General features: G+C 31.9%; 2 protein-coding genes across 2 annotated transcripts in view; both read right to left on the reverse strand.

Annotated features, from left to right (window-relative positions):
* LOC139480884 (trifunctional purine biosynthetic protein adenosine-3-like) overlaps positions 1-24,439 on the reverse strand; it is a 483,263-nt gene that overhangs the window by 317,622 nt on the left and 141,202 nt on the right. The gene's annotated exons all lie outside the window — the stretch shown is intronic.
* On the reverse strand, positions 1,133-23,400 carry LOC139480868 (prolyl 3-hydroxylase 1-like). Its single transcript, XM_071263798.1, has 18 exons — positions 22,587-23,400; positions 21,840-21,992; positions 21,143-21,314; positions 17,809-17,934; positions 17,094-17,230; positions 16,382-16,519; positions 14,531-14,701; positions 13,894-13,950; positions 12,749-12,905; positions 9,477-9,564; positions 8,647-8,719; positions 6,990-7,209; positions 6,495-6,601; positions 4,850-4,945; positions 3,958-4,108; positions 3,335-3,449; positions 2,840-2,912; positions 1,133-1,775 (listed from the first exon to the last, which is right to left on the reverse strand). Exons 1-18 carry the CDS (start codon positions 23,025-23,027, stop codon positions 1,152-1,154), a joined length of 3,099 nt encoding a protein of 1,032 aa, XP_071119899.1. The 5' UTR covers positions 23,028-23,400; the 3' UTR covers positions 1,133-1,151.

The following is a 24,439-nucleotide window of genomic DNA, read 5'->3' on the forward strand; positions in this document are numbered from 1 at the left end:
TTGAATTGTTTTTGTCTTTTCGGGGCCTTTTTATAGCTGATGATGCGGTATGGACTTTGCTAATTGTTAAAGGCCATTCGTTGACAAATAGTTGTTAATTTCTGTGTCATTTGGTCACTTATGGAGATTTGTCATATAGGCAATCATACCCCATCCTCTTTTTTTTTTTTTATATATATATAACCCAACAAAAGATTCAGAAAACAGACCAAGGATACCAATGGGTATTAACGCAGCTGGAAACCCGAAACCGGAGGCGAACTTCAGCTAGCCCTTTAACAATAATGTAAATTAGATCAGCGAAATGGACCCAACACTTCACTTCGAAATATACATATGAACGGAAATTCAAAAAATTCACAAGACTTACAAAGGCTGTAGGTACCTGATTTGGGACAGGTACATACATGTGGCGGGGTTGAGGATGTTTTGTGAGATCTCAACTCTACCCTTGATCTCTAGCCAATGGGGAATTTACAGACACACAACAATACGCACATTAAAACTCAGACTAAAAGAAGTCCGATTGCAATGTAAGAATAGGTAAAAGAAGAAACTAAGGAAAGTAACAATGATCAACGTGAGTTGACAAAACAAACTACAAACAGTTACTGACTTGCCAGCTCAGTTAAACTGATCATACGAAATTTTTTCAAGAAAAAAACATTTAACTTAACTATGTTTTGAGGGTATCACCAGCCCAGTAGTCGGCACTTCGGTGTTGATATAAATATCAATTATATGGTCATTTATATAAATTTCTGTTACAAAACTTTGAATTTTTCGAAAAACTAAGTATTTCCTTATCCCAGGAATAAATTACCTGAGCCGTATTTGGCACAACGTTTTGGAATTTTTGGTCATCAATGCTCTTCAACTTTGTATTTGTTTTGGCTTTATAATTATTTTGATCTCAGCGTCACTGAAGAGTCTTATGTAGTCGAAACGTGCGTCTGGCGTACAGTATTCGTATTTGTTACATTTGGTTTCTCTGTACGCCTGGGGTTTTTTTCTGAGAAGAGTTTGGTGTTGGTCGTAGGTATAGATTGTTGTAACTGTACAATAATCTGGGTAATTCCTGTTATTTGTTCAATGTATAATGAGATAAATGTCGTTTTTTTATTGACAGAAATAAAAAAAATCACGTTTTATTATAACTCTGTATGTGCATTATGTTTTGCATCCAAAGTTTGTCCCTTGTCATAAGGAGTTTCTGGTTCATTTATATCATCATCTTCAACAACTTCAATCGTTACACCGTCATCTTCTTCAGGTGTTTCATTTTCTTCAGTTTCTTGGACAGAATTGTTTCTGTCTGGTTCGTCATCTTTCTTTATTTCATTGTCTGCATGTGAATTTAAATGTATTTGATTATAAAACTCTTTGTCTTTTCTATTTTTTACCCTTTGTTCAAATTCTTTACTATGTTTGTCGAAGGGTTTCTTTCGAACCGATGCCTCTTTGTTATCACTATTCTCTTGGTAATGTATATTCTTTTCTTTTGTGTTGTGTCCTTCTTTTTCTTGCATTTTCACTTTTTCATTATTGTTTTTATTCTCAATTGTGGTATATTGATTGTGTTCTTGAGCATCTACTTCATTTGTTATTTTGTCTAATATTTTTCTGACTTGTATTCTAGTCTTTTCCTCAAATCGCTTGTCTAGGGTATACCACATAGCTAGTGTACAACGTTTACCCTTTGTTACTGCCTTAACACCGTGGAATTCAGCAGAATCAAACCCTACAATCATGCCACATTTGGGTTTGATGGAAACCTACAAAGAACAGGAAGGCAGATTGTAATTATTCAGGTATCCACAAAGAAAATTGTAACCTTTCTTACAATATATGTTACATGTTAGATTTTCAAAATCATTTGTTTCAAATCAAATGTCTTTACTAAATGGCAAGAACTTAGAAAACGGATTAAAACTCAGAGTATGATATATTATCGAGACCAATAATGGAATCTTAATATCATGTTATGTTATTTTTAACCGTTATACAGCTCGCCATCAAAATTTGCGAGAAGTAAGCTAGTAGTACAACAAGGTTTTTCTGGAGAGTTCTGTATTCTTTAGAAGTGCTTGATAAGCAAACGAACGTTTCAGAATCAGTCTCTGTTTCGTTGACAATTTTTATTTCTAAATTCTGTAGTATAGTACCCATCCACGTGATCATATTAAACAAAATCTGTTTTTATTTGATAAAATGCTATTTCGATATTATAAATGTAACCATTATATTGTTAACCTTACTAGACTAAGAAATGTATAATTTTAAAAAGTTATCGTATGTCGTTGCTTTTCACTGGTTTGTGTTAGTAGGAGATTATAGTAAAACTCGGGGAAAAAAGACTGCAATTGTATGAATTCCTGATTGTTCGCATTTTTATGGATAGTTGTCTCATTGGCAATCAAATCACATCTCCATGTTACATGTACGATTATCTTTATACGATCTATGAAGTGAATTTAAAATATCTAAATGACACATTTCTAACAATTTGAAATAACACGTATCAAAATATGAAGGCTCCATATTGATAATGTACGAATGTCCATCCACATGTCGATAACATCAAAAGTTACAAATAACAACTTCAAGTTGTAGTTTTGTGTCTTATTTCTGATCACCTTTCCAGAATCTGATGAATCTGAGTAATATTTTAAAAGTTTGCATCAAAACGTAGCGAGTGCCTAACAACTTCATTAACAATTGAAAGTTAACCAGTTTCATGACATTTTCGGGTACACACAATGACATTTCTCATAATGCTTAATGTTATGTTTACCGTAAACTAAGTTTGACTAGCACTTAATTATTACAATAAATGTACCTGCGCTGACCAATTGTTATGAGCAAAGAAGAATTCACCACCTTCAAAGTCACCATTCAGATATAAAAGCGAGCTGTAATATAGATATCTTTTTTGGATACCTTTTCAAAAGGAGCATTTATAAAATATTTATTTTTCTAAACTATCACTACTCGCTAGTTATATGTAAGCGTAAATTCATTCCACCCTGTTTTTATTCCGGGTAACTGTTTTTCACTAGAGAATATTGGATGTAAATAGTATGAAAGTGTTGTTCTTGATATCATTGTTTTGTTTACATAAATTAATAGGTAAAAATTAGAATAGTAATCAAAATTTAATTCGAAAATAAAGCATTATATTGTGTTATCATGTGTTCAAAATACTAGTGTAATAAATCCCGGTTTCTGATGGATGTCGAAATAGTAAAAAATTAAACTGGTAATACAAATATGATTTACTTACAGAATAAAGTTAAGGTCCGTTTAGAATAAGAGAATATGTTAACTGGATTACCTATAATCTCTGTGTACATATCCAGAAGGGTTTCGTATACATGATCCATCTTTTTGTATGTCACAGTTATCTCCATGTACTGGGTGACTCAAATCCTCTCTACCCGTTTGTGCACCTGAAATAATAACCATGCTGAATAAAAACATTATAAACAGAATAGTTCTTTTTTTATATTGGCTTATTTTTTTTTTTATTGATTGATGTTTATTTAAGACAACATGTTAAGAAGATACTTTAAGTCAATGACAGAGAGCAACATTTTCGTTTAGATGGATACAAAGAGAATTTGATGGAATTAAGCGATTGTATTACGTTTACAGAGGGTATTTACCAAAAATACTGGTTTCAATGTAAACAACTTTCTTTCGCTAACTGATGTGAAAATAAATTTACCTCTAACCGGTATTTGTGTCAACTACTCTTTGTAAGCATGGTATATTTGTATAACATTCCTGTTGGTAAGTCAGGACATTTCATCATATGGCTTCATCCGTTTCGATGTTATCAGAAATCCCTGACTTTCAATCGTTTTGTTAAATTGCTCCTAATGAATATAAATCCAGAAAAGTAAAATTTCATTTTCGAAATATGAAGAACACACAAAACTCAAGATAAAAAAATACCTTCTACAGCAGTCCTGCAATTCAACTGAGTATAATCAAAGTATAATGGCTGAGTCAAGTTGAAGTACTTTTCTACCAAAACTTTTCCATAATCACTTGCATCTAGAAATAGCTGAAGTGCCTGCTTACTGAGTATACCAGCGTACGCCAACTACAACAGAAGAATAGCTGAAATCATACAAATTTAATAGGAAATATCAGAAATGACACCATAACTGGCTTTACATTAATGAGTCTTTTGAATAAAATTGATCACCAGAAAAGGAAACACAAAAAAACCTTTTATATCTCCTGGTACAATGATTAAAGGTTCAGCTAGATAGTATCTAATTTATTACAGCACTTCTGTAAAAGCATGCAAGACAAATCATTTATTTACTTGCTTGCTATATTTGTTTGGATGTTTGTTTACTATTTACTGGAATTTGATTGCACAATAAACATTACATTCATGTCATATCAATTCATATTGTCCAATCAAATCCCAATATATATAAAAACTGACTGAAATTCCGCCTACCTATTGTTTGCAAACAACCAAGCAAACATAGCAAGCAAGTTGATCAATGTTTTGTTTTGCATGCTTTCTGAAAAGAACTGTGAATCTAATCTAAAAATTTCAAATTGCGACAACTATGTATGCAACTAAACTAATTTCTATAAAATATAACCCAGATTTTTTTTCTCAATCAATTTATGACTTTCGAACAGCAGTAAACTACTGTTGCCTTTTTATATGTCATGATGTATTATTAGTTTACATTTATTGCTTGAAATAGACTCATTTTCAAATCCTTGCTGGGGTCTAATTCTCATAGGGGACATGATGATCCATACATTTAATAAAATGATAAATCTTCGATTTATTTTATATTAATATATCGAGAGTTACCTCTGCAGCTCTACTAAGAGTAAGTCCAGCAAATATTTCACTTTTAGTCATAGGAGATTTTTTATAATCAAATCCGTCTCCACCAATAGCTCCTTCCTAAAAAAGAAATATATTTGTAACTAAGTTTACTAGATAAACGGCATAGCTATCAAATGCTACACAATTTATGCTTACAGTGTGGAGTTTTGTGAATGGGATGTTGTTTGTCTTCTTTTTCGACTGATATTCGTGTTGTTTGTTTTTCTCTAAATCATGATTTTGATTGGTCCTTTGTTCTTTCCTCTTCTGCTTGAAAACAAATAATTCCTATGGAAATTTCCTTTTTTATAAATAAAGGCAACAGTAGTATACCGCTGTTCAAAACTCATAAATCCATGGACAAAAAACAAATCGAGGTAACAAACCAAAACTGAGGGAAACGCATTAAATATAAGAGGAGAACAACGACACAACATTAAAATGTAACACACACAGAAACGGACTAAGCATTAGACAAAATCCTATGAGAAGAAATATAACATCAAAACCTATACATTTCATACTTCTGTTACAGCGTTGAATATATCACAAAGGAATAAGTTTTGAATAGACATAACGATAAAATAATTGAACTCTGTCAATAACAAGCATTCGGAATAAACAATTCTATTGACTTCACTTCAACACTATATCACGGTCAGCCTTATAAAAAATTAGTCTAAGATTGAATTTCTGTGACAGGAAAAGATATAAAAATCAAAAAGTTAATGACGAACTAGGACAGACTTTTATTCTTGATTACAAGTTTTCCAAACTCATAAAGGCGTTTGCAAATCAATAAGTGAACCTTTAAGACGTCCATCAAATTCTTCGTGCATCTGTATCACACAAGGGATCGAGATCCGAATAATTCTTCATTGGAGAATTTGATTATATCACTGATAAACAATATACTTAAAGATTAAAGACACAAAATTTACCAATAAAACTAAAATTTTACTCAGCCTTGAACATTGTTGCTGAAGACACTATTGTTATAATCTGTGTTTTATGTTAATTTTACAACGAGAAACATATAATACAACAAGAATGTGTCCCCAGTACACGAATGCCCCACTCGCACTATAATTTTAAATGTTCAGTGGACCGTGAAATTGGGATAAAAACTCTAATTTGGCATTAAAATTACAAAGATCATATCATAAGGAACATGTGTACTAAGTTTCAAGTTGATTGGACTTCAACTTCATCAAAAACTACCTTGACCAAAAACTTTAACCTGAAGCGGGACGAACGGACGAAAAGGACGAACGGACGGACGAACGAACAGACGGACGAACGGACGTACAGACCAGAAAACACAATGCTCCTCTACTATCGTAGGTGGAGCATACAAATGAATAAAACTATCTAAACAAATGTATATAGCTTCTCTTCCAACAAAATATTGTTTTTAAGAACATTATTATTTTGCCTGATTGAATGAATACTCAAAAGTTTCAAGTTGTTGAAATCCGTATGAATCTATCATAAAGTTAGTACTACTTTAGTTTTACGTATTTTTTCTACAACCCCAAAGTACACACATAACATTGGGATATTGTATACTTTTTTGGAATTGCAACAGTGCAAATTTAATGCAGGGAGATTGGTTCTTTCTCGTTACCTGGTTGATCTCAATCAGTGCTTGACACTGCTCTTCAGTTAGAAGTCCGTCAGCTGCAAATTTTAGATTACTTCCTAATTCTTTTTCACCCATGATAATTCTAACACCTAAAATGTAAGAATTGCAATCAAAATTTGCGATACCAGCAACGCATAGTTAATTTTAAGTTATATAACCATACTTAATTTGAATGTTACACTTCTTAAACGGTCGTCGAGATGTCTATTTGTAATGTGAATTTTCCCGAGTAGAATTTTTTGAAAAGAAGTAACAAATTTATAAGAAACGGAATAACCTTTCTAAACGAAACATGTTAATATTCTGTAAAAAAATCAATTAGCTTAAAGTCTTTTTTCCATTAAGTTATGTTACTTTATTTTAATAGAAAAACCTGTTAAACTTTCTTAGTTAGTTTCGAAACAATGCTGTAATTACCGATGTCCATTTTTGTGTTATTAAGTTCTGATTTAATCATACATATAAATTTGTTTGTACCATTCTCATAAAATTCCCGCATGTCTTCTGTGTTCGTTTTTTTAACTTCATTACGTCTTTTATCTAAGTCCATAAGATAGGTTTTTATTGCATTGTCCTCTTGTCTGTTAGATGAATAAATGAAAACCATGGAACATCTCTCTGATTCTGATCTCTCTGATCTGTGTCTGTCGGATAATCTAAAGCCAACAACTCGTCCACATTTTGCCACTACAGACATCTGTCAATTTCATCACAATATTTCATTAACACATTTTGTTGTACGGTTATGTTTTTTAAGTTAAACTACGTAAAAGACTTTCATTTTGCATTGACAAACAAGGTTAATAGTTAAGTACAGATTTTAAATGAATAAATATTCCTGATACAATAATGTTGTTATATAAAAGGAGCAGGCACTATCAAATTCATGTTCACCGATTCGACTCAAATTCTGATATTTATTTATAACATACAAAAGCGTATATCTAAATTAAAAAAAGTCTAAAATAAACAATTTACATCGCATTGGCTCGATAACATATGACAGCATTTCGTGTGTATCTTAATCTAGACGTCATATATTTAACCATCGAGGCAACCCCAACGATGGCTGGTAGTCATATAACCCGATATAAACACAGATAAAGATGTAAATAGACAGCTAAATCGTGCAATTGGAGTTTTCTAGGTCAGTTTGATTTCATGTAATGTAATAGGTATAAAATATTTGATCATCGTTTTACCTGTATACAAATGAGTTTTATGGATCGAACCACTCAATCACATGGCTTATACTTGCTGACATTAATTTTGTTCCTGTAAACAACTGAACATGCCTAATTCATGCATAACCAATTTCTAGCTAAGTGTTCAAATTGAACAAGACTGGCTGCTAAAATTGAATTATTATTTCACAATTTTGCCTTCCATTGATAATTGAACAAACAAAAAATAGTATATTTTTTAATATTTCGTAGCTTCTACCCTTTTTTAAAATGCATTTATTCAAAAAAATAAAGATTATTGTAGATGATTCATTTATGGAGTATGACAATGTTTTTTTTTATTCTAAGCAAAGTAAAATGATTTTGATAATATATCTTAATAATGCAGGGAGAATGTATGATGAGTATGTTGATTTGGATTAGCAGTGCCACTTTATATCGGAAATAAATTATTCAAATGTAATGAATTCTAGACTTCATAGAAGTCCTCAGAAATACCTTTTGATATATGTTCTTAGAAATAAATGCAAAAGAAGGAAACACTTCTTTGCATTTTAAGCGACTTTCATATAATGGAGAGGTTTAACTAGCTATACAACCATGTTTAATCCACCATTTTCTACACAAGAAAATGCCTATACCAAGTCAGCTAGGCAATGTAGTGACTTGACCCTAAATAGAGCGATACAAATAATTTGATCATCACAATATAAGTTAGTGCAATGGAGTGATTTAGTTAATGCCATTGCCAGCAGCAGTTGTGGATCAGCAACTCTTCATCCTTCAGAAAATGCCTGTATCAAGTCAAGAATATGACAGTGGTTATCTTTTCTTTGATGTGTTTGAGATTTTGATTTTGTGATTTGAAAAGGGACTTTTCGTTTTAAATATTCCTCTGAGTTTGGTACTTTTGTGATTTTATTAAAATCAAATTGAATAATTTTATATACTTCTCTTTTGTGTCTTCTGTCAAGAAAACTAAAATGCCCTGGTTCCTTTTCATCAGTCAATAAGATTGAAACTCTACAAAATGATAAAACGGAACTAAGAGAAGGACATAGATTTTATTGATAAGATATGTTGAGAAGGTACAAATGCCTTTACAAGCGTGGTAACAAAATATGCAGATAGCATGGTTTCATTACATTATCTGAGACCTATTATAAGACCTCCTAAACAAAATCGACCTTACATGTACTCTAATGAGACTACCGGGTTCTATATCTACAGCTAATCAGAGAAGATATGTTTTGTAGTGATATTGTGCAGTGTTTTCAGGTTACATGTGCATGTTTAGTATTTGGTGTCATAATATGGCCTTTCAAAAGTTATGAAAACATCTTTTAATGCAAATAAAACAAAAAAATAAACCCTTTCCTTTCACTTTCGAATAAGCTGCTTAATCCCATGACAGTTGTAATAAGTTTGTAGTATTAGTGGTTTTTCATTAGTATGTTGATATAATATATTAGTATATGTTAATGCAATTGGTGTAAAAAAAACCCAGATGTATTGAACTCCTTTGTAACCTTTGCAAATTGCTGAAAAAACATGATTGGAACTTTACTGTTGCTTAGAACTTCATGCGACGAGTTTTGAACCAGGATGCATCGAACGGGCAATCAAAGGCAGCCTGAAAGTATTTACTCAGACTAATTATACAACTGTACAAAATTATTTCAAACGTATACATCTAAAACAAAATTTACTGGAATCATTCGTTTCAAAACTATGACGTTGATGACTAAGTAATGTAAATCAGAAGTAAGATCCAACTTACACAAACTTATCATTTATGAGTTCTTGGTCGTCAATCTCTTCTGCAGTTAAACAACTACCATACTCTTGTGGTATGCAATCTTCTGAATCTGTAAATAATTCTGAAAACTTTGGAATCATGATTATAAATGTATGATCATTGTCTAACTCTTAAAAAGTGTATATCTTTTACGGTTTAATCAGAGAATCAGTAAAGTTTGTATAAATGTTAATAAAAAATGACAATAAACACTGTCTGTCTATATGCAGTGAATCTGACACTGAATATTTGGTTTTCATATATTGTTTATATAAATAAGCCCGTTGACTTCTAGCTTGGGTTGTTTTACATTTTTCATGTCGGAGCGTTTTATAATCGAATATACGACATATGTGTTTTTTGTCATTGTTAAAGGCTGCATGGTGGCATATAATCATTTTATAATATTAATCTATATTTAATCTGATGGATAGTTGTCTAATTGGTAATCACACCACATCTCTTTTTAATTTTATACTGAAAACGAAACATTCTTGATCTTATGAAGTAAACTTTCTATATACTTGAATAGTTATCAAAGGTACCAGGATTTCAATTTAATACGCCAGACGCGCGTTTAGTCTACATAAGACTCATCTGTGACGCTCAGATCAAAATAGTTATAAAGCCAAACAAGTAAAAAGTGAAAAAGAGCATTGAGGACTCAAAATTCCAAAAAGGTTGTACCAAATGAGGCTAAGGTAATCTACTCCTAGGATTAGAAAATTCTTAGTTTTTCTAAAAATTCAAAGTTTTGTAACAGGAAATTTATAACTAGAGGCTCTAAAGAGCCTGTGTCGCTCACCCTGGTCTTGTGCATATTAAACAATGGACACGGATAAATTCATGACATAATTGTGTTTTGGTGATAGTGATGTGTTTGTAGATCTTACTTTACTGAACATTCTTGTTGCTACAATTATCTCTATAAATAATGAACTTGGCCCAGTAATTACGGTGGAAAATATTTTCTAAAAATTTACAAAAAATTATGAAAAATGTTAAAAATTAACTATAAAGGGCAATAACTCCTTAAGGGGTCAATTGAATATTTTGGTCATGTAAAACTTATTTGTAAATCTTATTTTGCTGAACGTTATTTCTGTATACAGTTTATCTCTATCTATAATAATATTCAAGATAATAACAAAAAACAGCAAAATTTCCTTAAAATTACCAATTCAGGACAGTAACCTAACAACGGGTTGTCTGATCCATGTGAAAACATCAGGACAGATAGATCTTGACCTGATAAACAATTAAACCCTGTCAGATTTTCTCTTAATGCTTTGGTTTTTGAGTTATAAGCCAAAAACTGCATTTGACCCCTATGTTCTATTATTAGCTGTGGCAGCCATTTTGGTTGATTGGCCAGGTCATGCCACACATTTTTTAAACAAGTTACCCCAATGATGACTGTGGCCAAGTTTAGTTTAATTTGGCCCAGTAGTTTCAGAGAAGAAGATTTTTGTAAAAGATTACTAAGATTTACGAAAAAATGGTTAAAAATTGACTAAAAAGGGCAATAACTCCTTCAGGGGTCAACTGACCATTTTTGTCGTGCTGACTCATTTGTAAATCTTACTTTGCTGAACATTATTGCTGTTTACAGTTTATCTCTATCTATAATAATATTCAAGATAATAACCAAAAACAGCTAAATTTCCTTAAAATTACCATTTCAGGGGCAGCAACCCAACAACAGGTTGTCCGATTCATATGAAAATTTCAGGACAGATAGATCTTGACCTGATAAACACTTTTACCGCGTCAGATTTGCTCTAAATGCTTTGGTTTTTGAGTTATAAGCCAAAAACTGCGTTTTACCCCTATGTTATATTTTTAGCCATGGTGGCCATTTTGGTTGGTTGGCCGGGTCACGCCACACATTTTTTAAACAAGATAGCCCAAAGATGATTGTGGCCAAGTTTGGATTAATTTGGCCCTGTAGTTTCAGAGGAGAAGATTTTTGTAAAAGATTACTAAGATTTACGAAAAATGGTTAAAAATTGACTATAAAGGTCAATAACTCCTAAAGGGGTCAACTGACCATTTTGGTCATGTAGACTTATTTGTAAATCTTACTTTGCTGAACATTATTGCTGTTTACAGTTTATCTCTATCTATAATAATATTCAAGATTATAGCCAAAAACAGCAAAAATTCCCCTAAAATTACCAGTTCAGGGGCAGCAACCCAATAACGGGTTGTCGGATTCATCTGAAAATTTGAGGGCACATCGATCTTGACCTGATAAACAATTTTACTCCGGTCAGATTTGCTCTAAATGCTTTGGTTTTTGAGTTATAAGCCAAAAACTGCATTTTACCCCTATGTTCTATTTTTAGCCATGGCGGCCATCTTGGTTGGTTGGCCGGGTCACGCCACACATTTTTTTAAACAAGATACCCCAATGATGATTGTGGCCAAGTTTGGTTTAATTTTGTCCAGTAGTTTCAGAGGAGAAGATTTTTGTAAAAGTTAACGACGACGGACGACGACGACGACGGCAGACGACGACGGACGACGACGACGGCAGACGACGACGGACGACGACGACGACGGCGGACGACGACGACGACGACGACGACGACGACGGACGCCAAGTGATGGGAAAAGCTCACTTGGCTCTTCGGGCCAGGTGAGCTAAAAATGACCATATCATTGATATGCATGTCAACATCGAAATGCTGACCACTGGGCTGGTGATACCCTCTGGTATGAAACGTCCACCAGCAGTGGCAGCGACCCAGTGGTGTAAATAGTTATCAAAGGTAGCAGGATTTTAATTCAATATGCCAGACTCGCGTTTCGTCTACACACGATTCATCAGTGACGCTCCGATCAGAATAGTTATAAAGCCAAACAAGTAAAAAGTAAAAAAAGAGCATTGAGGACTCAAAATTCCAAAAAGATTGTACCAAATACGGCTAAGGTAATCTTCTCCTGGGATAAGAAAATCTTTAGTTATTCTAAAAATTCAAAGTGTTGTAACAGGAAATTCATGAAAATGACCATATCATTGATATGCATGTCAACACCGAAGTGCTGACTACTGGGCTGATGATACCCTCGGGGACGAAACGTCCACCATTTTTTGCAATGTTGTGAAAATCGAAGTGTATACTCATGGATTAAATGACTCTGATACCCTGTTGTAAACAGTATTTGCAGAGTTATCCGTTTGCTTATGTGGTTCGGAAATGTATTTCATGTAAATATTGCACTATTTAATTTGTAGTGATAATACGTACATTGATCATCTCTCTCAGGATCATCACAAACAATGAAAGAATTTTCAACAAATAACTTTGTCTTGTTATACAAATTGGCCATGGCATTTCGACCCTGATCACCAGCCCATGAAATCAATCTTAAAGAATTTTCCAACTTTGTGTTTTTCTTTGCATGCTGTGAATAAAATTTATAATAATGTCAAGTTTCAGAATATACAAGGATGTTGCTTTTAATTCAACGCTGAACTCAATATGTAGCTTATTTATTCATACTAAAACATAGTGTGTTCTTTATCATTTTCATTTTTTATCGAAAGGCATGGATTTTTTTTCAAAGGAATCAAAGTTTGACATTTCTATTTGAAACACAGTAATGATATTATTTATCAATTGCTCCTTATTACCATAGTGTCAGGTATATCAAGTTTGGTATGGTGTATCACATCGTCTTTGTGAGAAACACATCCCATTCAATTTGTTGATTCGAGCCTAAATCGTGAGGTTTTTTTTGGACATACAAAGCGTATTGTGAACCTAATTCAGTTCCTGATGTCTGTGATGAGTTTAAATACAACCACAGGGTTGATGCAGATCTATTCTAACATCACTTATGAGTCTTTTGTTGACGAAACGCGAGTTTGACGTTCGGAATTTTGGTTGTTGTGTCTGTGATGAGTATATATGCACCAAATTTTTTTCAGAGACAATTCAAGTATACAGTTTGCATAAATCTTACAATATGGAAAATTCTCTACCAAAATATCACATAGTTACAATGCGAATACAATGATTAATGATTACTGAATGTAAGACTTATAGTAACAATATGGCCAATGACAAAGATAGCATACATTTCAAAATCATAACTGATGTTTATATATGATAGTGTGTATAAGTCCGATACGTTAATTCGAAATTAACTTCAAAGTACACGGTAACACATAAAATGATATAACTATAACCGGACGTGTACACATTGTAGTGACCTCGAGGCAATGTTTGCTCTTTAATCTAAATGACACCTGATTGTCAACAAATACAACAGATACTTATATTTTTAGGTTTTTGTTCTTTCACTACCATTAAATAACCAAAAGCTTTCAATTTGCCTGTCCCTTTCAATAATGCCAACTCATTGAATAACAAAGCAACAAATATTGTACCTCTAAGCTATCAGCTATATTCAGAATGCAAAGGCCATCAGAATTCGGTCCCACTATCTGGAATAAAAAGTACAAAAGAGACAATAGTTGTTTAAACCGATGAATAATTAATGAAAATTTGAAATTAAGGCAAACGCTTGATTTATGCGACAGACATAAAACATTTATATAGCATTATATGTTTTTTGTTTTTGTTTTAAACACTCTGATAATGTTTCAATCCAAGCATCATTATATGTTTATCATACTTCAAATCTTTTTGAAGGCTACATTGTTAGAAGGCCGAGTATGTTATGAAATTACAACACATGCAGTATCTTACAGTTGGTATCCATTCGTTTGACGTGTTTGAGCATTTGATTTTGCCATTTGTTTTGGAAATTTCCGTTTTGAATTTTCCTCGGAGCTCCGTATTTTTGTGATTTTACTTTTTACAGGACTGGCAGATTCAAAAAAAAAATTCGATAGTGTTATAAAGAAAGAGTATGTGATAGGAAATGAAATTGTTTTTAGTAGACAAATTTGGAAATCTTAAAGACTTTTCATCTTTATTGAATACTATTTTGTATTTTTAAAACAATATATATTGCCTATGTCACGGTGCTCATTTAAATGTCTCTGGAAAGGTGATTCATACATTTGTAAAGTTTATTAGTTGTTGACACTGGTTTTTATTTAGGAACCCATCAGCTATGATTCTGTCATTTTCAATCACTGCTTCTCCGAAACCATTTTTTTCATTAAGTTTCACATGATTTCCGTGTTTCTTTAAGGTACCGGAACTTAGTTCACTTTGAATTTTGGTCTCCTGAAAAACAAATGATAAAAAACTAATTAAATGTGTTTTCATAATCAACACTCTAGAAATAAACACTTTTAAGTTGCACTTTGTAAACACAGCTGTTCACAAACCATCAAGTGATTCTTTAAGGCTATGCTTGTGATATCTAAAATTTTGTTGTGAAAAAAATAGATTTTTTATTTGAATTAATGTTAGTATAGGTTGCACTTTGTAAATCAGCTGTTTCCCATATCACACCTTTTTTGAGGAGATATACATGATATCTAATATTCATAGATATTTTGTTTTGTTTACGCACTGGTTCCAAGGTATGATCTCTATGTTTCATTTTAGGTATATTACCAGTATCATAACACTTGGTAGCGGCGAAAATAGAATTCTATGGAAAACCAAAAGTAAAGTTAGGGGTAGTACAACATTTAAGTATAAGATTAAACTTAGTTTTATAGTGATTAAGGTTTTAACACAATGAAATTTGAATACTGTAACCCAATTTGATGTGTTAACCTATTGTATCTATTTGGTTTTTTTCACACATCATCGTTGTTAATATAATGGAATTTCAAGCAACTGTCATACAAGTCAGAGGTTTAACTAGCTATAAAATCAGGTTTAATCAACCATTTTCTACATAAGAAAAAATACCTGTACCAAGTCAGGAATATGACATTTGTTATCCTTTCGTTTGATGAGTTTAAAATTTTGAATTTGCCATTTGATTTGGGACTTTCTGTTTTGAAATGTCGTCGGAGTTTGGAATTTTTGTGATTTTGATTTTTTCTTAGAATTTCGGACTTATAAGTTTAAAAAAAAATGCAGCACAGCCCTATGTGTTGGCATGGTCATAAAGCGTGAGGTTTGTCTAGCCGTTTAACACGGTCCTGTACCAAGTCAGGAATATGGCAGTTGCTATCAAATAGTTTGTTTTACTATTTTTGTTGGAGTTTGTTTTTGGTTGATTTTCAGTGTTCCTATTAATCCTTTGTATTCCTATTATATTTGATATGTTTCCCATTGTTTTAGTTTGTAACCCGGATTTGATTTCTCTCAATCGATTTGTGACATTTGAACACTGATATACTACTGTCGCCTTTTTGAATAAAATAGAAGTGCTATTAATTTTCCATTCTATGATATATTTTTTTACGAATTTTCATAGTAAAAGCGGACATAGTTTTAGCCTTAAAGTTTCTAGGGGAAATTGCATTGTCCATTTACAGAAGTGCAACATAAAATGAGGATATAGAATTCGTACCATCCTTATTCCTGAAATATCTAAGGTATATTATTTAAGCATATCAATACTGAAAATATAAAAGAAATGTCTTCATTCTGACTCTGCTCAAACTAATAAAATTCTAAAATAAAACAAAAATATTAAAATAGCAGACATTTGAATAGAAAAACGAGCAAATGACTGATAAAATAATATAACATCAATGTAGTCATAACCTTTATAAGCAGCGTAATCAGCTAAAATTAAAGATTTGAATATGAAAATGAAATTCTTATTTTAAGGAATTATACTCTCACAACCCTGAAATTCGATGACATTTAGCATACCTTTCCACTATACATTTGGAAATCAAAATTTAAATAAACTCACATTTTTTTTGTTTCTGCAATATAAGTAGTTATTTTTATCAGATTCAAGTTGTAACTGAACTTTTGAAATCTCTAGCTTACATGGTTGTTGTCGGACCCATCAACATTCTTTAAGTTTTCGTCATTATCTCCGTGTTCCTTAATCTCATTGAGTTCGTCTTGTATATAGTACAACAACTGTAACATATCCGTTCTGCGCTTCTCATATTCTACAGCTTCCTTTAACCAAGTGATAAAAAGAGGTAATAAGTATACAGAACTATTTTTTATAAGCATGAAAATATAATATGGTTTATGAATCGTCCAGTGAAAAAAACAATCTTAGTTATAATTTCTTTGATTCTCATTTTCTTATCATTAGTCATAAATCGTAGTACTGCAGTTAGGGAAAAGTGGGACCGGGAAACAATCCAAATAAGCCATAATTCTCAGGTTGGGTCATTAGTATTACGATTTGAACAGCCTAACCTTGATAGATAACATGCAAAAAGTATTATGCAAAAATATTAATGTGATGTTGAGGTAGTCTTTTCCTTATAATTTACTTTAAATATGTGTTTACCGAGAAATTCATTTCAATACGTGTATTTTGATGTCATATTGCATACCATGCAACGTTTATGGTCCGTGTTGCTCAGTCATTATGCTTAATTTTGTGTATAATTTTTTTGTCTCGCCAAAAATACATTAGTAAGATTCACCCATCGAGCTTATTTCATAATAGTTGAAACCAAAATATAAGTTGAGAAGCATTTCAAAAAACAAATTTTCCAAACTGTTTTTTCTTCTTTACCTGACGAGCTTTCAATTTTTCACTTGTATATCCCAGTTTTTTCATGAAGTATGTTTTGTTGTTTAAAGTTTCCTCGTCGTTTGGATTAAAAACAAGATAAGTAACTGCGCATTCCAAGGCCTTTTTATCGTTTCCACCTAAATAAGATTACAAAATACCAATAAAAGGTACATTTTGTTATTGACAAACAGCGTGTCAATCGACCGAATAGTATTCTTAAACATTACAAAACGTATTAACTTATCTACTAACAAAAGTAATCCAGAATGTGAGAGTAGAAACACAATCTGTTGTTTCAATGATATCTTTAAAAAGTCAAGATAAGTTTTTTGACCGGTCTGATAATAGTTATACTGTCATTCGGTATATCATGACACGTGATCGTAAAAATTATAAGTAAATGGCGAAAAGTCATGTGATTGATCGTGAAAGAATAAAAAAACGGAGATACCAAAGAGACATTCAAACTGTTAAACTTTACCAAATGCGATAGTTTAAATGATTAAAACAAACCTTATATAGTAAACTTCATTATGGTTTTGATATGGTCATGTTTTTGTATGGTTAAATGTTTAAAACTATTTGTTTTATGTTTACAACAAATTGGTTTTGAATGATTTGTGATATAGTCATGTGCAAGATAAATGCAGTTAGTTTGTTTCTGAAACTTAAAAACAGAAGAAGGAAAGGCTTACCTTAGTGATAGTTTACTCACTTTTGTAATATGCAGTTTGTAGAAGATGATAATTCTGTCCAACAAAATCTGGGAAGTAATCTGTATGTATAAAGCTCAGCTTTCTTTGACATTTCAGTTGACATTCTAACACAGAAATATACTGACCTATAAAAGAAAAAGACAAATCAGCAGTGGAACTGCGTCAGAATTTAACCTGTTATTTAACTAGTAAAAAGAATATATAGATTTATCATATACTTAGCATTGATATGATAGCTTTTGCATATGTGTAATGAGCGGAAGTACACAAGCCATAATTTCCCACCCGGGCTGATAACCCATATCAGGTGCATCTCGTGCACAAAACCCATAATAGTGCCTCTCGTGCAAGTTACTTCCGGTGTTTCCGGTATCGGTTGTTTACTTTTCCATTGTGACGTCAGATGTTTTTTATGACGACGTCAAAATTTACGGGAACTTTTGTGGGGATAGTTTAATACTTGCTAACAAATGCCATTGACAATTATGAATCATTTTATAGTACAACAAACATGGAGTAGTAATGATCGTAAAACTCTTCCAAATTTTCAATGTTTCAAAATGCCTCTATAGGTGTAATACAACCAAATCATGGTATGTCACATCCGGTTGCATACGAAAGTAGGCCTAAAAAAATATTCCCTTGAATTTGACAGTTGTAGAAAATTAACCCTGCATTTCAGTGCACTTAAATTTTTTCTGAGTCGTAAATATGTATGTTGGATGTCTGAAAGCAGCATTCTTTTTTTATTTGATGGTCTTATAAAATATTTTGGAGGTAACCATTAAATAACAGTGTAAAAATTGGGTTGTTTACTTCCGGTGCTGGTTACTTTCTTATATGCAATGAAATATAGTGTGTAATTTTCACTGTATCACTGGAAAGGATTAAACTTTATACATGCAAAGTATTTCTTTGGTTGAAATTAAGGTAAATACTATACAATTTTTTTTAAAAGTGCCAATTTAACAAAGACTAATAGGGAAAAATCAATGGTGGTATTACACCTATAGGAAATGTTACCATAAATATATAACGAGTTAATGATGCTGTTGTTGGACAACTATAGTATATTTGATTCATAATTTTAATTTTCTTTATAAAATGTTTGACTGTTTTAGTTATTGCATTAGTTTATTCGCCTTACATAAAACTATTGTCGGAAGTATATGATAAAGCGATTAATACATGGCCTTTTCCATATCAGCCTGGGTATCATCCCTCGACCCATATCAGCACCTCGACTCCGTCTCGGGCTGATATGGGGGTCTCGGGATGATACCCAGGCTGATATGGAAAAGGCCATGTATTAATCTCTATTTAAAAGGTTAAGAACTGACACAAATATAGCACGTACTCGTAATACATGTACACGTAACACTCAAACGAATATCAACACATGTAGGTCACATCATGATTTCCTATTCAATGTGAGTCAATAAGATTTTCAAATATCTTGCATACGACTATGCATTGTTTCAAAAGTGTTATGAAAATTTTACTTTTAAATTCATCTCACATATATGATAATGTCCATTTATTGTAGCGATAATTTGACAAAACATTACATTATTTGTTTTTAAAGTTAAAATGCGCGTCAATGATGATTTTTTGTTCAACCTATCAAAGATGGAACTTTACAAAAATTCCCCAAATGGCAACACAAAATAAACTATCATACGAATAAACTGTTCAATTAAATTATAGTTGTTTTTTTTTATATAAAGGAAAATAATGACCTCGCACAGGTCATTATTTTATGTCTTGACTAAAATTGAGAATGGAAGCATATTGCATTGAAATATGATATCGTCCAGGTTGATTCTTCGAAACAATGACCTATCGATCTGAAAGAAAATAACGCTATATAGAATATAACGTTTTTGGTAATAGAAAAAATAAAATACATTCATCGCCAAATAAATGTTAGTAGTGATCACGAAAACGTTCATATCTTAGTATATATGTTGTGTTTCAATAAAATCTTCATGTTCGAGTTGCATTATTATCAAATTGGTTTACAGTCGTTTTTTCCCCTTTCAAATGAGTGTCTAATGCTATTATTCGTATATTTGTATACCAAAAAAAATTCAAAATTTGTAGGATGCCCGACTAGGAGGAAGAATAAGACTGTATTTAACTATTAAATTTTCGGTTTGTATAAAATAAACATTAAAAAAATATTAGAAAAAATAAATGCTTATTACGATATTTTATTACAAATAAAAACATAAGTTTAACAAAAGTATCACATGCTTTACCGATCATTAGTTTTGTATATGTACAACTAATCCCCAAACAAGCATGAATTAACTCGATGTATTCATCCGGTAAAAAACGTTTATATATATGACGCCCTTATTTGAAAATACTTCACCACATGTTTCAAATGTAATTTGCCAGCAATATATAGAATTGTCATACGTAGTTAATAATCTTTATAGTATTATATGATTTTAAAACTTAAATGCAAATTGTTTACTTCCTTTTGATTAAGAACCGTTAATTACTAGTAGTAAAAAAACACAAAAATAGTATTTTCAAATATGCATTACATTTGGTATATATTCCGTTTTTCATACCGCTATTTTTAAAGTTGTTTCTTTTCCCTATGAGCGTCAACAATTCTTTCTTCCCTTGCATTCCATTTACCTCAATATGCTTATAACAAAATAGGGAACAAAGATACCAGAGGGACATTCAAACTCATAAATCGAAAATAAACTGACAACGCCATGGAAAAAAGAGTAAAGGACAAACAGGCAAACATAACACAAGACACAACCATATAACTAAATACTAGCAACACTAACCCAACAAAAACCGGTTATCGCATGTGCTCCTGAAGTGTAAGCAGATCATGCTCCACATATGGCACCCGTCGTGTTGCTCCTGATAGTACAAACAAAGTTCTATAAAGTCACGATCACAAATTTGTTGACCGTTTCAGTACTTTGATTTTATCAATTTTATCACTGTCATATTTACCTAATATGCACTTTTTGTCTAGCCGACATAGCTCAAGCTTTGTCATGATGGCTTTAGTATGCATCGTCAGTACTCCGTGTTTTAAGTCTTTTTACTTTTTTTAGCCGTGTGTGCTAAATGTCAGGTCGTCTCTACTATTTGCTAAATAAATGCGCATTTGGTGCAGAAAAATTGGTACCGTTAATGTTATTGTTCTTACGTTTTGTTTTAACATCATTATTCCAGGTACGAGGGGGGATTGAATGCTCGCAAATATGTTAACCCGTAACATAATGTTTGTATCAAATGTAGTTACGTTTAATTAAGTTGCTGTTGACGAGTAACGGTAATAATATAAACACTTACCAGCTATAGCCTGAATGAAGTTTACGGCAGATTGGTGGTTAAAATGATCTTCACATTCTACTCGGCACCTTTCTTCCTCTTGATAGTATTCCTTAGTTGCAATTTCAATCCATTCAATTACTTTAGTCCAATCATTCTGATCAAAAACCTCTTCACCTTTGATTCTATATTCCTGGCGCGGACAAAATATCATTGTTAATTACAAGATCTAAATATGCATTATTAGTGCTATTCTCTAAGATATTGGATAATATATGCAAATATCATTCCAAAACTCATTCTGCCGATTACACAATTACAGACTAAAGAAGCTAATGTTTCAAATTGTCTTTATAAATATGAGTGGTATGATGTTGTAATTGGCCGTTTCAGAATCTAAAGAATCATGGGTAATTTCATTGTTCGTACCCCAAAATGAAAATAACGCCACGTCATTGGTTGAATTTCCATTGTTTATGGCATTTCTAATCAATCACAACGTTTTGGTGTCCACATCTGAAAATATTACTCAGGATGCATTAGATTCTGAAACGGCGAATAAGACAAATTCTGTATTTTACTATAGAGCAAACTGTATAATGCTTATTTTTGCATTAAGTTGATTACAGATAATTTGTTTTTCGCAATTTGAAATGATATTTACTCTGCTCTGGTGCAAGTTATATACCTATTGAAAACAGATCGTGAATCCCATTACCTGATACTTTTTAGTCTCTAAATTCTTGATGTCTTTTTCGTTAACATTAAACTCTTCTTTGTAAGTATTAATACTATCAATAGTTTCCTCATCTGTAGGATTCCTTAGGTAATATGTATAAGCAGCACATGATGCATCCGTATATCTCTTTAACTGAAACATTAAAAACTTTACATGTCATACATGAAACGTAAATTTACTTTTGTCAAACATGGTTGTGAGTTGTCTCATTTGCAATCATACTACATCTTCTTTTTTATGTTTATGTTGTCTTCCATTGTGAATAAGCTGTGTACGCTTAAATTTTCTATAGATATTTCCTGTATATACAATCTTATTCAATTGCTTGTAAAACGCTTCCCTTTTCACAACTGGTATATATATATATAAGTATATCTTCAAGTTCAATAAGGTCAGTGCCATCAAAGTTTGTACCAAACTTTAAATTATTACAGTTAGAAATCATCTGTAAAAAAAAATCATGACATTAAACGAAAATGCTAACTCCTTATCAGACTATTAAAGTTTCTGCCGTGCGTGACGTCTGCTTCATACGTATATGAAAAAGGCGGTGATATAGGGGAAGTCGACTTTCTATAGAAAAAAATATTCCTTGATCAACATACACAAAATTAAAAAAAAATTGATTACTAGTACGCAAAAAAAATAATACTATTAAAGAAAACGTAGTTCACATGGTAACAAAGTGATCGATAAATATTATTTCTAACTTGAAAAAATAAATACCTCTTCATAACAAATCTGAAGATGTCTGTATGGTTCATGGTTGTCAAAATCTGTGTCGATTTCTTCAGAATTTTCAATCTGTTCAAACCCTAATTGATTTTCTTGGCAGCTTTTCGTACACTGGTATTCCTTAACTAATTTTGAAAATGATTTCCATTTCAACAAATCATAAATGTCATCTATGGTGTTCAAGTTTGGATTATCAACAAACTCTGACCGGCACTTTAATTTACAGGTAAACACTGTTTCCTTATATAATTTCCTGCTTTCGATAGCTGTTTTGAGAAACCCAACACACTGAAACCATTTTCCTGTTTCTAACGCTTTTAATCCCTCTGTGTATAAATGATCATACGTCAGTTTAGATAACTCGCTCAAGCTATCAATATTTGTATTCTTTAAACAGATAATCAGTACAATCATCAACATATGTAATGCCATGGAAATAAAGTTCCAACGATATTGCAGAAATTAGGGCGACAGTAGTTTATTGAAGTTAAAAACAGTTTTATTTTAACCTTAATCGAATTAGTTTCAACTTTTCAGATGAAATAATCGTTTCCGGATATAAAGGAATCACAACGCTCACCTGGTGCATAAGATATGGTTATTGTTATTGGATTTAAACTGGTGTTTGTATACATTTTTATCTGTTTTTTTCTGTATTACACACATCCGAGGATCATGGTTAGAAATATAGAGGGCTGAATAAATTTACGAGCACTATAAGGACAAAACCATACCAGATTGTTGTAAACCGGTAATGAAACTAAATCCAGAAAAGCGCTTCGGAAACATGAAATTAATAAAGTGTAGTTTTCATTTTTTTTACAGTACTGGGTCGATAACTCTATTTGTGGATAATCAGTTCCTGAGGATATTATTGTTATAACTTTGGACGCATGAAATTAATAACATAATATCATGTTGTTTACATTTTTTAGCATTTCATGGTTATTCAAAAGAAAGGAACAACAATTATGGACTTTTTAAATGAACCTTTAAAATTATGTTTCTTCACATTACTGTGATTATACTGAAATATACATAAAAAATATATATCCACAAAAATTCGTTCCTACGAAAATAAATGAATTTGCAGTATTAATTGAGAAATTCAAATATAAAGCTCTCACCAAAGCAAATTGATGCTAAACAAGACCAATAAACTTGTTTCCCCCTCAATCGATTAATGCAATTGATTGAGCTAACATAATATTATTGCATGACTGATCGTTGCCCTTCATTGAAACGAAGAAAAATTTGTTAAATTTCAGACTATCGACAAACAGGAAGTTGATGAACTTCAAATTTTAGAATTACTTTCAGGCAACAACTCACCATTTTCAGGCTTAAGAACAAATCTTAATCTTTCCCTTCTATAACGACAGGCCAAATTTGACGGGATTCTTTGTACGAGTATTATAAAAACTATCGGCATGCAGAATCGGCTATACGGCGGCAGATGTCAAAATTGTTTACCCGCTATAACTTAAAATCATAAAGAACAAAACAAAATTTATAATCAATCCCTTTTGTAGAAGCCAAGTATTATTTGCCAAAAGTTTTCTACCAAAAGTGTTTTTGGCGGTCAAACGGACTGATAGGGTCAAGCGATTTCTGAATCAGTTCTCGCCTTTGGTTTGTTAAAACATCTTACCTTTTATTTTACCAAAATATACATCAAAATGCATTCATATTACAAACTGATCACGTATGCGTTTACCAGGTGAGCGATTACGAATAACTAATTGTTTCTAATGTATCAGGTATATGGTATGTAAAATTATTTGCATGACAAGCTTTCTAGAAATAATTTAACATGAGAATGTTTAATCACAGATATATAAAGC

This window comes from Mytilus edulis, chromosome 7, assembly GCF_963676685.1.
Source record: "Mytilus edulis chromosome 7, xbMytEdul2.2, whole genome shotgun sequence".
NCBI lineage: Eukaryota > Metazoa > Mollusca > Bivalvia > Mytilida > Mytilidae > Mytilus > Mytilus edulis.